Source organism: Selaginella moellendorffii, unplaced genomic scaffold (assembly GCF_000143415.4).
Source record: "Selaginella moellendorffii unplaced genomic scaffold, v1.0 SELMOscaffold_77, whole genome shotgun sequence".
Classification (NCBI taxonomy): domain Eukaryota; kingdom Viridiplantae; phylum Streptophyta; class Lycopodiopsida; order Selaginellales; family Selaginellaceae; genus Selaginella; species Selaginella moellendorffii.
In genome coordinates this window covers 256,432-267,014 of record NW_003314338.1, presented here as the reverse complement: position 1 = coordinate 267,014, position 10,583 = coordinate 256,432, and the positions used below count along the sequence as shown (strand labels likewise).

The 10,583-nt window shown below is 42.1% G+C and overlaps 1 protein-coding gene across 1 annotated transcript; it reads left to right on the top strand.

The window, feature by feature from the left end:
* Window positions 1–472: 472 nt before the first annotated feature.
* Window positions 473–2,623, top strand: LOC9642442 (LRR receptor-like serine/threonine-protein kinase ERL2). The gene is made up of 3 exons (XM_024660740.1): window positions 473–875; window positions 940–2,037; window positions 2,214–2,623. Exons 1-3 carry the CDS (start codon window positions 473–475, stop codon window positions 2,621–2,623), a joined length of 1,911 nt encoding a protein of 636 aa, XP_024516508.1.
* The last annotated feature ends 7,960 nt before the right edge of the window (window positions 2,624–10,583 follow it).

Below are 10,583 nucleotides of genomic sequence, written 5' to 3'. Positions count from 1 at the left end.
TATCTCTACCGTGCTGGCCTTAAGTGTGAAGCAATCGGTCTCTAGTATCTTGATCTCTAGTAAACAGAGACTTCCGAGCGACTCCGAAGAAGGACAGATGCCCCTCTCTCTCTCTCTCTCTCTCTCTCTCTCTCTCTCTCTCTCTCTCTCTCTCTGTGTGTGTGTGTGTGTGTGTGTGTGTGTGTCTGTGTGTGTGTCTGTGCCTGTGTTTTTTTTTTCTTTCTTTTTTCATGTAGCTCTGTGGTGATTTCATTTTATGTTATGTCAAACTTCTGGCAAAGATCGAACGCGAGAGGACAAGCCACGTGTTTAACTTCGAACATGCGTCTGAGCTCCCAAAGGGTTCTTAATGCCCAAATGTGCAGGAAATTTAGAAAAACAAAAAGGTAACCGCTTCGATACCTACTCTATAACAGTGATATAAAGTCAATGCGTGGCCGAAGCAATGATATTTGAATAGTGCTTTGAAACAATGCAATTTCGTGTTTGGTTTCTAGCTCCATTTATATTTGGAACCCTTGTGACTGCTCAAGATGCTGCTAGCCTCGCTGATGCTCAAGCTCTCTTGGAGTTCAAAAGCACCATCTGGCTGGACCCGCTAAATATTTTCAGTACGTGGAACATCCCTGGTGGCATTGGCTCTAGCGCTTGCAGCTTTACAGGCATTACATGTGACAGTGGCGGTGCCTTCAGGGTGGTGTCTGTAGCGCTTGAGAAAATGAGACTACGTGGTATCGTCTCAATCGCCGTTGCCAACTTGACTCAGGTGGTCAGCTTCGACATCAGCAATAACGAGTTCATGGGAGGAGTTCCCGTAGCTTTTGGGTCAATGCCATCCTTGCAGTTCTTGGACCTTAGCAATAATCAGCTATCTGGTATACTGCTGATGAAACTCATGAATGTCTTCTTGGACTAACAAAGAAGCCTTGGAACTTGCAGGTCTTGTACCGTCTGATCTCTCATGGCTATATAACCTGCAAACGATTAATCTAGCCAACAATCAGCTGGCAGGGGGTCTTCCCGCTTTCTATTCATGGGGGCTTCAGAGTATTGATTTTTCAAACAACACCATTGAAGGGCCCATCCCGTCGAGCTACGCCGAGTTAGCTAACTTATTAGTTTTGAGCCTCAACGAGAATCTACTCGGGGACGACATTCCCAAGCAGCTGGGGAAATATGGCAAGCTTACCCATGTCAATCTCTCCTTCAACACTCTGGAGGGCAAAATCCCCAAGCCTCTTGCTCGATGCCCATTGAAATTCTTCTCCGTTGAGAACAACTCATTAAGTGGGGAAATACCATATTCGACCGTAATGAAAAAATTCGCTCCTGAGGCGTTTCTTGGCAATCCTCTACTTTGTGGGCAAGTCATCGGTAAAAAATGTCCAGGATTTCCCTTGTGGGCTAAAAACTTTTTGAGCGCCTTTTTTCCGCTACTGGCAGCGGTGGGCCTTTGGTACTTTTATCAATGGATGTTCCCGCCTGGTGACTATGCCAAGAGAACTATAATTAAAATTACGGACGACTTCAACAATAGCAACCTGATCGGCGTAGGAGGATATTGTGCAGTGTATAAGGGAGTTTTTACTAGTGGCAGAGTTGTTGCTGTGAAACGATTACGGCCAGAATACTATGGCGGTAATGTGAAGAAATTCGATAAAGAAAGAAGAATATTGATAAACGTCAAGCACCCAAATATTGTTAGAGTTTATGGTACTTGCTGTACCAAAAGGTTGAAAGTTCTTGTGCTCCAATATGTTCCGAATGGATCTTTAGACAGAAAATTACATCAGAGTGGAAGCTCTTTACATTGGAGCTCGAGGATAGATATTGCAGCAGGAATAGCACAAGCACTGGCTTATTTGCATGGAGAGTGGAAAGGAAAACGTCACCCCATGTTCTGGGAAACCAAGGCTTCGAGTGTCTTGCTGGATGACGATTACAATGCTCGCTTGACTGACTTTCGCTTGGCGAAAGCAAAACCTGAAGATAATACCAAGACACCTTTTAGTGGTTCAATAGGCTATACGGCACCAGGTTCGTTGATCTTGCTCTCCCTCTCTTGCTCTCCTCCTCTTCAGTCATTCAGTTTTGTTTGTGTTGCAAGGATAGAGCAGAGTGTTTGTCAGGTAATCGTACATTGCCTGGAGAAGTTTATAGCTTTGGAACGTTGTTGCTCGAAATTGTGACTGGTATAAGACCATGTGACGCAGATGCATCACAGGGTGGTCTTCCGGGCCTCGTTAGACAAGCATTTCCACGTAATGTGAGATCCATTTTTGATCCACAACTCGGAGATGACGTGAGACGGGTAGAGTATTTTGATCAGATGACTAGGTGCACAAGGATTGGTTTAATCTGCACAAACGAGTTGCCGGAGGAACGACCAAGTATGCAGAACGTGCTTTTCATGTTTGGACAAACATATTCGCCTCCCAGAGCATTGCTGCCTCTGCCAGGATGGCTCTTATTGGCTCTGGGCGTAGCTGAGGATAATCATACTGAAAGACCAACATGGTCACCTTGGTCATTGGTACCTTTGCCAATATGGCTGATGATGTTGCTTGGGTTCGCCCAAGAAAATGGTCCCCAACGACTGCCGAATTCCATGCTTCTGGCATAGTGGATTTATGGTGCGCCGTTAAATATTTCTATATTATATTATAAGAGTGAAATAGTCTCTTTTGCAGGCAATTTCATCGAAAACACTGGAACTCAGGGAAAACAATTGACGACAGAGTGTTATACACTCCAAATCTTTGTCAACTGTGAGACAAATATTCTTTTCAAAATGACTTCTGCCTCAATTGTGGCCGCGTTGTATCTCAATTTCTTTCAAAGAGCAGCTGTTTGTCTAGCTTTTTACCTTCAGTCGCTGGCTCCTAGTTGGAGGATCATTTTCATTTCAAGGAGCTGCAAATTGAGAAGGAATCTATTATTGCAAGGTCCAGAATATTTCAGGCCACTCCCTTTTGGCTCGAGCAGATGCAATACAAGCTGGGTAAGTTCTTGAGAGTTTCATCCCTAAACTCCATAACAAGACCTATATCGAAAATTGACGCATTTAGTTTGTTATGGCTGTAGTGTGCCTCAAGTGTCTTCAGACATCAGGTCTCCTCGGGCACCTTCCAAATCATCACTGATTGTTGGTCTATATTAGTGGCTCCAAGTGTTCCCAAGACAGTGAAAACAGCTTTATAATCGTCAATTCGTACAGACGAGTTCTGTAATCGTCAATGTTACTCATTATGTGCAAAGAGAAAACGCCCAGAACTCATCCCAAACCAAAAATAAAAAATGGAGGGAGGTCTTGTCTCTAGAACAAGAAATGCTTCTTTACCTCTCTTTTGCTCGAATTTTGACTCTCTCTCCCATTCTAGTGAGGGCTCGTGCTAGAGAACACTTCTATAGTTGACGAACACTTCTATTACTGAGGCCCAAAATATCTTTGCCCATAGCAACACTGATTCAGTTAAAGGATTACAAAAGATTTACCTGGGACGATTTACGGATTACCTGATATTGCATATTTAGACACATTCATGGTCACCTCATTAACACGGGATTTTAACCTCTGGTGGTGGAACACCTGCATAAGATACGTCGCTGAACTCGGACTTACTAAATTCTGGAGCGTCTGCTGCAATCTCATGTGGTCGAAAATGTGACCGAGCACCCATGGCTACCTGTCTGGAGATATCCAACTACGACCAAAGAAAGCTTAAACTTCTCTTTGCTCAGACAAAGAGCGATGACACCGTTTATTTTTTTATTGCTCCATGAGCTGACAACACACAGAAACACACAGAGAGAGTGTTATACCTCGCCATGTCTCCTGGTGGTAAGCTGAAGGTTTCCTTCAGTTCTTTTTTGCCTGAAAAGCTGCTATTTCAGACAATCGTCACTGGTGATGGACATGAAACACTACAATGTCTCCATCACCAAAATCTTAGGTGGCAAGTGACCAGTGTTTATGGGATTTCTAATACTTTTGTCCTTTGTTCTTGAATGCTAGACAACTCGGATGCTTGGGTAAATACCAGTAGAACACTCCAAATTGGCCCCTGAGCGCTAGAACCTGTCCACTACAAGAGCTACATTTTTTATTTGCCAACGTTTTAAGATCTTCCCAATTTGGATAAAGTGCCCTGTAAGCACTTTACGCCCTTTCCAATGCCTCCTTTCGATTGAAGTGGCTCTTATTTGCGGTCACTGGGACTTTTCATTTTATTTTCTAGTTTCAAAACATTCCACCATCAGCCAAATGCATAAATCAAAGAAAAATCATCAGCTACAGGCACATTCCTGGATCAAGAGAAGTTTAGCACAGCGTGAAAGTATGGTTATGTCTCAGCGTTTTGTAACTTGCAAGCAAGATGAAATGTGGTCCATATTTGATTGCATATTCTGGAGATGTACCATAAAAGAGCAACATTAAATTTGCTCTATAAAATATTTGACGTGCCTGCTTCTTCTGTCCTTGTATGCTTTTGTGTTCTACCAAGCGACCAAATCCCACTAGCATTATAGAACAAAGATTAGATAAATCATGACCCCTGAGATTTTGGTGATCCACCTCCAGGATCTGTTACTTTTGTCATGGTACGTAATAATCTGGTTCTGGGAGTAGCTACGATAGAGAAAAAATTATTTGGATATGACGAAGAAGAATTTAAGTCTGGAAAGGTGAACGGTTGTGATACTGCAGGCATTTTACATATTGTAAACTTGGAGACGAAAAAACTAGCAGGGAATCTGTAAATGCCAGAAAAAGGGACTTCGTCATCTGGTCATTTGACAGAGCTACAAGACAAACTTGGCTACGAAAAAAGAAAGAGAGATTCAGTCAGGTACCCCCCTCCTCATCTGGTTCCTTGATGAAGTAGTAAACAGAAACATGATGAGGCTATATTGTCAAGGAGGTAAATATGGCATGGTGAATTGAAGAAAGTATCTAATACCTGCAAAATGGAAAAGAAGCAAGGCACAAAAGAAAAAACCGTGTTACCAACAATGACGAATATCTGTATATGCCCATACTGGGTTACATAAAAATACCACTGCTACGACAGAGGTCATCCACAAAATGGAGCTGCAAAAGAAATTTGGCCTAGAAAGACTGGTGTTCCTCAAGAGGATGCATGATAGTAATTGTATAATCCACGGAAAGAGCACATTCTAAACATTTAGTTTCTCCTTAAGGATGACATCTGAGAGAAACAGTAAACAAGACCACTACAGCTCTTCATTGAATTTTAAATTCCTGCTAAATTTTGGACAACTTCCTTCTTTATTTGCAGCTTAAGCAACAAAATCTAAGCTCATGGACCAAGTATACATCATAATGCTTTGCAAACACTATTACATCTGCAAGAGATACTGGATCATATGTTAATGAAGAAATGAAGTTTCCAACAAAGGTTTTCAAAGAAATCATCAGCACACAAAGATTACTCCAATTTTGGTGTAACAAACTAGGTGCTAGAGAAACCATGTACCACATAAATGGAGAAGAGAGGAGCTTACACCACTACAGTAGAACTTTGTAGAACTTAGAACTTAGAATGGAGAGTGTTTTCCAGAGAGATCTCACGGCTTGCCAGTGGCAACAAGGTGGCCTTGAGCTTGGGTGTGAGCATTCCATGGCCTGCTAGTGGCAACACAGATAGTGATCTTGAATCTAAGAGTATCCTTGAGGATTTAAATCTTCAGAGTGTTCTCTTGAGAGGATTCAGAGAGTTCAAGGGAAAATTCTGGAGCACGAGATTGGCTCATGGCCTGCTGGTAGCAATGCAGTGGCCATGAGCAGATTTGATCAATAGAAGAGTGTTCTTTTACTCTTTCCTGGAAGTGTGTGACAGTGATGCAATTGGAGGCCATTTGCTTGCGTCTTGGAGCCCCCATCCAACCAGATCTCGGACTTGGTCTTGATCTTGGACTCCATCTTCTATTTCTTGGCTTGTTACCACACGTTGCCATTTATAGTTGTGTTGTGTGGCAGAGCCAGTCTTCATTTGAGGAAATTGTTCTAGCTCATGAGCAATCCTATTGCTACATGAGACCAAGCAGAACCTTATAAGTTGGACAGCATTGTCACCACTTTTCACCTGGCTTCTCTTCTCGGTGTCAGGTGTCCTTGTCTCGCTACCATTCAAGAGTGGCTTGAGGCTGGCTAGCGGAAACGTAAGCTCTCCTCTCCCCTCTAAGTGCACACCATCATCCTCTCATGTGTGGGATTCCTCCTATGCAGCACAACAAGGAATTAGGGCTTCTAGCTAGACTGGTTGATCTTTCTGGCTATAGAGTGAATTTGGTAGCCTTGGATTTGTTTGGCCTCCTTTGCTGTAGCTGCTTCCACATTTCTTAGAGCAACTTGCCCATGTAGGCCGCATGGCAGATTCAAGATGTAGATATGTGAGGGAGTAGGGATGAGTTTCACTGTTCAACATGCCTTGGTATCAAATGGAAGAGTTCACATCCAGCACGTATTGAATGTAGGGTTTAGGATTTAGAAGATCTTGCTATTCTCTTATCTAGAGAGTAATGAGCTGGTTTGGGAAGATTTTCAAAACTGGTATCTATAACAATGGTAGGTGAAAGATCAGCCCCTAGAGCACCAGAGTACTGCTCTTAGAAAAGGCACATGATCAATGATGAAGCAATAGGATTCCACCTGTTGTTTAAAAAAGATTCATCAGAAGGAGATCTAGTAGTATTTCCAACAGCAAGAACCAATGCAATGCCATCAATAGTGAGCTTGCAGGTAGCATAGTCAGATTCAAGCTTGGCTAGAGTGGCTGGAGTCCCTCCAAATCTGCACAAAAGGCTAAAAGGGCAGCAAGCAGCCACACAAGGTTGTAAAAGCCCTACATGCAAGGAATTGGGCACTTGCAGCACACCAACACATCATGTTTTATGGTGACTTTATGTCCTTCTACAAGGTCAAAGGGCCCCCAAGGACAAGGGATTCCATCTTCCTCAAGAAGATTATAGTGGGCATTTTCCTTAAGAGGCAAATGTGATATATGTGGAACATGGAGTGATTGAGGACTCATTCATAAGATGCATGAAGATCAAGGGTATGATAGATGTGCAACATTCAAATTGGAATTGATAGTTGCTATACTTACAATTCAATTTAATTTCAAGTAGTCACTCAGTCACTAAGGCAGATGAATTCAAGCATAATGAGATTAAGATTCCCAAAGTGAGCAAGACGATGGAATAGATAACAAGAAAGTTGGGGAGGATGCTACAGCTGAGAAGCTACAAGAAGAGGTCAAGGGGGTGACCTCAAACTTCACTCAGAGGATTAAGGATGAGTTTACCAAGATGGATTATTAGATGGTGACCCTGGATCAAATTGGGATAGGTAAAGAATGCTCAAAGTGGGAATGTAGGATTAAGGTGGGGCATTTGCAGCAGCAACTTTAGGAGGGATGTCTATGGCCTTTCTAACATGCTATAGATGACTCAAATGACCACAAAGGGTGGGTCAAGGGGCAGAGTGTTAGATGCCAGCTTTAACCAGGTGGTGAATGTAGGTCAAAGGGAAGCTCAAGGGTATATTAAGGCTTAGCAATGTCCTTGAGAGCCTCTGGAACTATGAAAGACTTATGTTGGATAAAACCATTAACCTACTCTAGGGCTCATAGTGGAGTGGTGATGCAGTGGAGCTTTTGAGGTAGCTCGGGGGTGGTTGGGTGGTGAGGAACCTGAAGAGGAGGTGTAATATAGTCTAGGGAGAGTAGATATTTATCTTTTAGCACCAAATTATAACATTAGTATAAGAGGAGTTGGTTGTGATGGCTGACCAAAATGAACACTAAAATCCTATTGTCATTAGTGGTGCTGATGATGGTGCCAACAGAGCTGTGGAGCAAGAGATGCAAAATGAGATGCATGGTATGATGGATAGCATATTGTGAGACATAAATCCCTAAGCCCTAAAATGGAGCCAAAAGTATGCCACATGGCAATGGTCGAAGCAAAAGTCTAACAAGCATAACACATTTGGACCAAAAGTTTCAACTCAGAACAGGCAAGAGCAGGAATGGAACTCCAAACGAAATGCTCAAGGACTGAGCATAAAGCAATTGATGAATGAGTCTCTAGAAAGGGACACAAGGATTGATATATAGCAAGTGTTGTCAAAGAGTCCTAGATAGAGTAGTTCGAAAAGGAATCCAAGATGGAGTCCAAAAAAGAGTATGAAATAGAGTCCAAGGAGTCTGAGATGGAGCTCGAGGCCAGGTTTGAGATATCAAGTTGGGTAGCTTGGTGAAGTGTTAAAGAGCTGGCTTTAGCTCCTTTGGGAAATCGAATGGTTGATGCTCCCAATTCAAGTGTGGGTGGCTTACAACTTGGTATTAGAGTTGTTTCTCAGTCTGATTTTTATTAGTGGTTAAGTATATCACTAGTTGATATTAGCATTGAAAGGTCCCAAGAGTGGATTTATCCTAAAGGAGTAGCATGTCAAGAGGGCATGATTGTCCATTTGAGTTTATACGTGAATGTGTAGGCAATGTGGGATAAAAGGGGCCAATAAGGGAACAGCTTTGGAATCTTGGAATAGTTTTTCCTCAGAGAGTTGAGGATGTGGTCTATATAAGTGTTTGACTTAGCAAATTAGTTAATATGGTTCTAGTAAACAACTGTAGTTGGGATCATAGGAAAGATAGAGACTCTAAGACAATAAAAAAGTCACATGATTATCCTTATATAGTTGAGGATAGTGCTCATGAATTTGAGACTAGAGTTAATGACTGTGGGAGGTCAAATATGGATGAGAATATATGTTTCAGCCTTTATTAAAGGTAGTCCCAACTACCATCTCAATGACATATGTTCTCATCCATATTTGACCTCCCACAGTCATTAACTCTAGTCATTAGATTAATTGCAGGTGTACTCAAAGAATGAGTTGATATTCTCATCATATAGAAAGATAATTCTAAGGGGCAAAACTAACCTACATAGAACAAAGGATGGTCAAGTGTCAGAGTAATACTTGCAAAGATGGTCCTTGTGAATAGGATGTGAATATAATAAGTTATATTCAAGTGTGGTGACACCTCAAAAGTAGCTAGGAAGCTAAGATCTTACTGGACATTGGATTAACAAAGTCTAAAAGTTGAATAACTAAGTAGAGTTAGGAGATGGTCTCAAAGGCTTGGAGGAATCTTGTTTGGATGAAAGTGTGCTATATCTGGTGAAAGGCTGGGAGGATCATGAATTCCAAATATGAGAATAGTGGATATCTCATTAATGGCGAAAAGTGCCATACTAAAGTCATGAAAAGGTGTTTTTGAAAGAAAGCAACTTCGGCAAAGAGTTGTGTGTGAATACCATAGAGTAGTCATAACCAATAGTTAGCATAAGAAACAATTGCTTTAGTCCTAGCAAGACTTAGATACAAGTAGAAAGTATTGTGAGAGAAGGCTTGTGGAGTTGATGGTATAGAGACCTCAAATATTTCATGGGATGATGCCTTGAGGTTAAGTTGGTGGATTTATAAAAACCCATTGTCAAAAAGTTGGCATATCTGGATATAGTTAGATTCATGTGCTTGTACCAAATATTGATGGAGGTGTGGAAGCACCAGCAAGGAGTTGTGGGATATAAAAATTACAAAGCAACTAAGAAAAGATTTGGAATAATTTGTTGGAACTAACTTCTTGAGGCTCCTTGGTTGGATAAGAAGGAGGTTAAATACATCTCTTAAGGGATGTTGTGTTTATGTTGTGATAAGCCGGTGTTCTTCGCAAGCACGCTCAAGCAGCCATGGAGCTCTTCTAGACGATGCAAGCACAGGGGCAGAGACCGGGCCTTCCAACTTTTGTCATGGCAGTGGACGCCGCGATGATCTTAGCAGTGCTCTCATTGGGAAGAACTCTCCACAGCTACATTGTGGAGTGTGGCTTCCTCTTCGACACTCACGTCACTACTGCACTCATCGACATGTATGGGAAGTGTGGAGACTTATCGTCCGTCGAGAAGATCTTCCAGTTCTTCCTCAAGTCCTCGCGGGCAGACATGGTGCTGTGGATGGGTTAGTATCAATAAAAAACGCTCATTGCCAAAGAAGTCTATCATGAAACATATAAGCACCTTAAAAACACTAAAGAGGTGGTATGGGTATTATAAGGGCATGAAATAAGGCCCAAGGGACTAAGTCTCTAAAGAAATGTCGCAAATGTGACTTCAGGTATCAAAAGTTACCTGTCGGCCAGTCCTTACGGACACTCTTTCCTTACTGCCACAATGGCAGGAGGTCGGTATTGCTGGTCCCTCTTGTTCAAGTGTTAGTAAATTGGACTTTGCATTTGTACTTGGCCGGATGAGCATAAGGAAGTAATTCCTAAGTGTCTATTTAGCTGAGCATACTTGGCCCGGCTTGTTAGTTCTCTTTTACTTTGTCTTGCACTGGCTTGACAAGAACCCTTGCGTATTGAGATTTGTCCCTCAATATCGCTGGATGATAGCTTACCGTGTTTGCCAAACACCCTCGCTATCATGCCCTTTGTGTTGGTCTCATTTCGGTCCCAAATGCTATTTATGGAAAGTGTCTAGATTTGCTCATT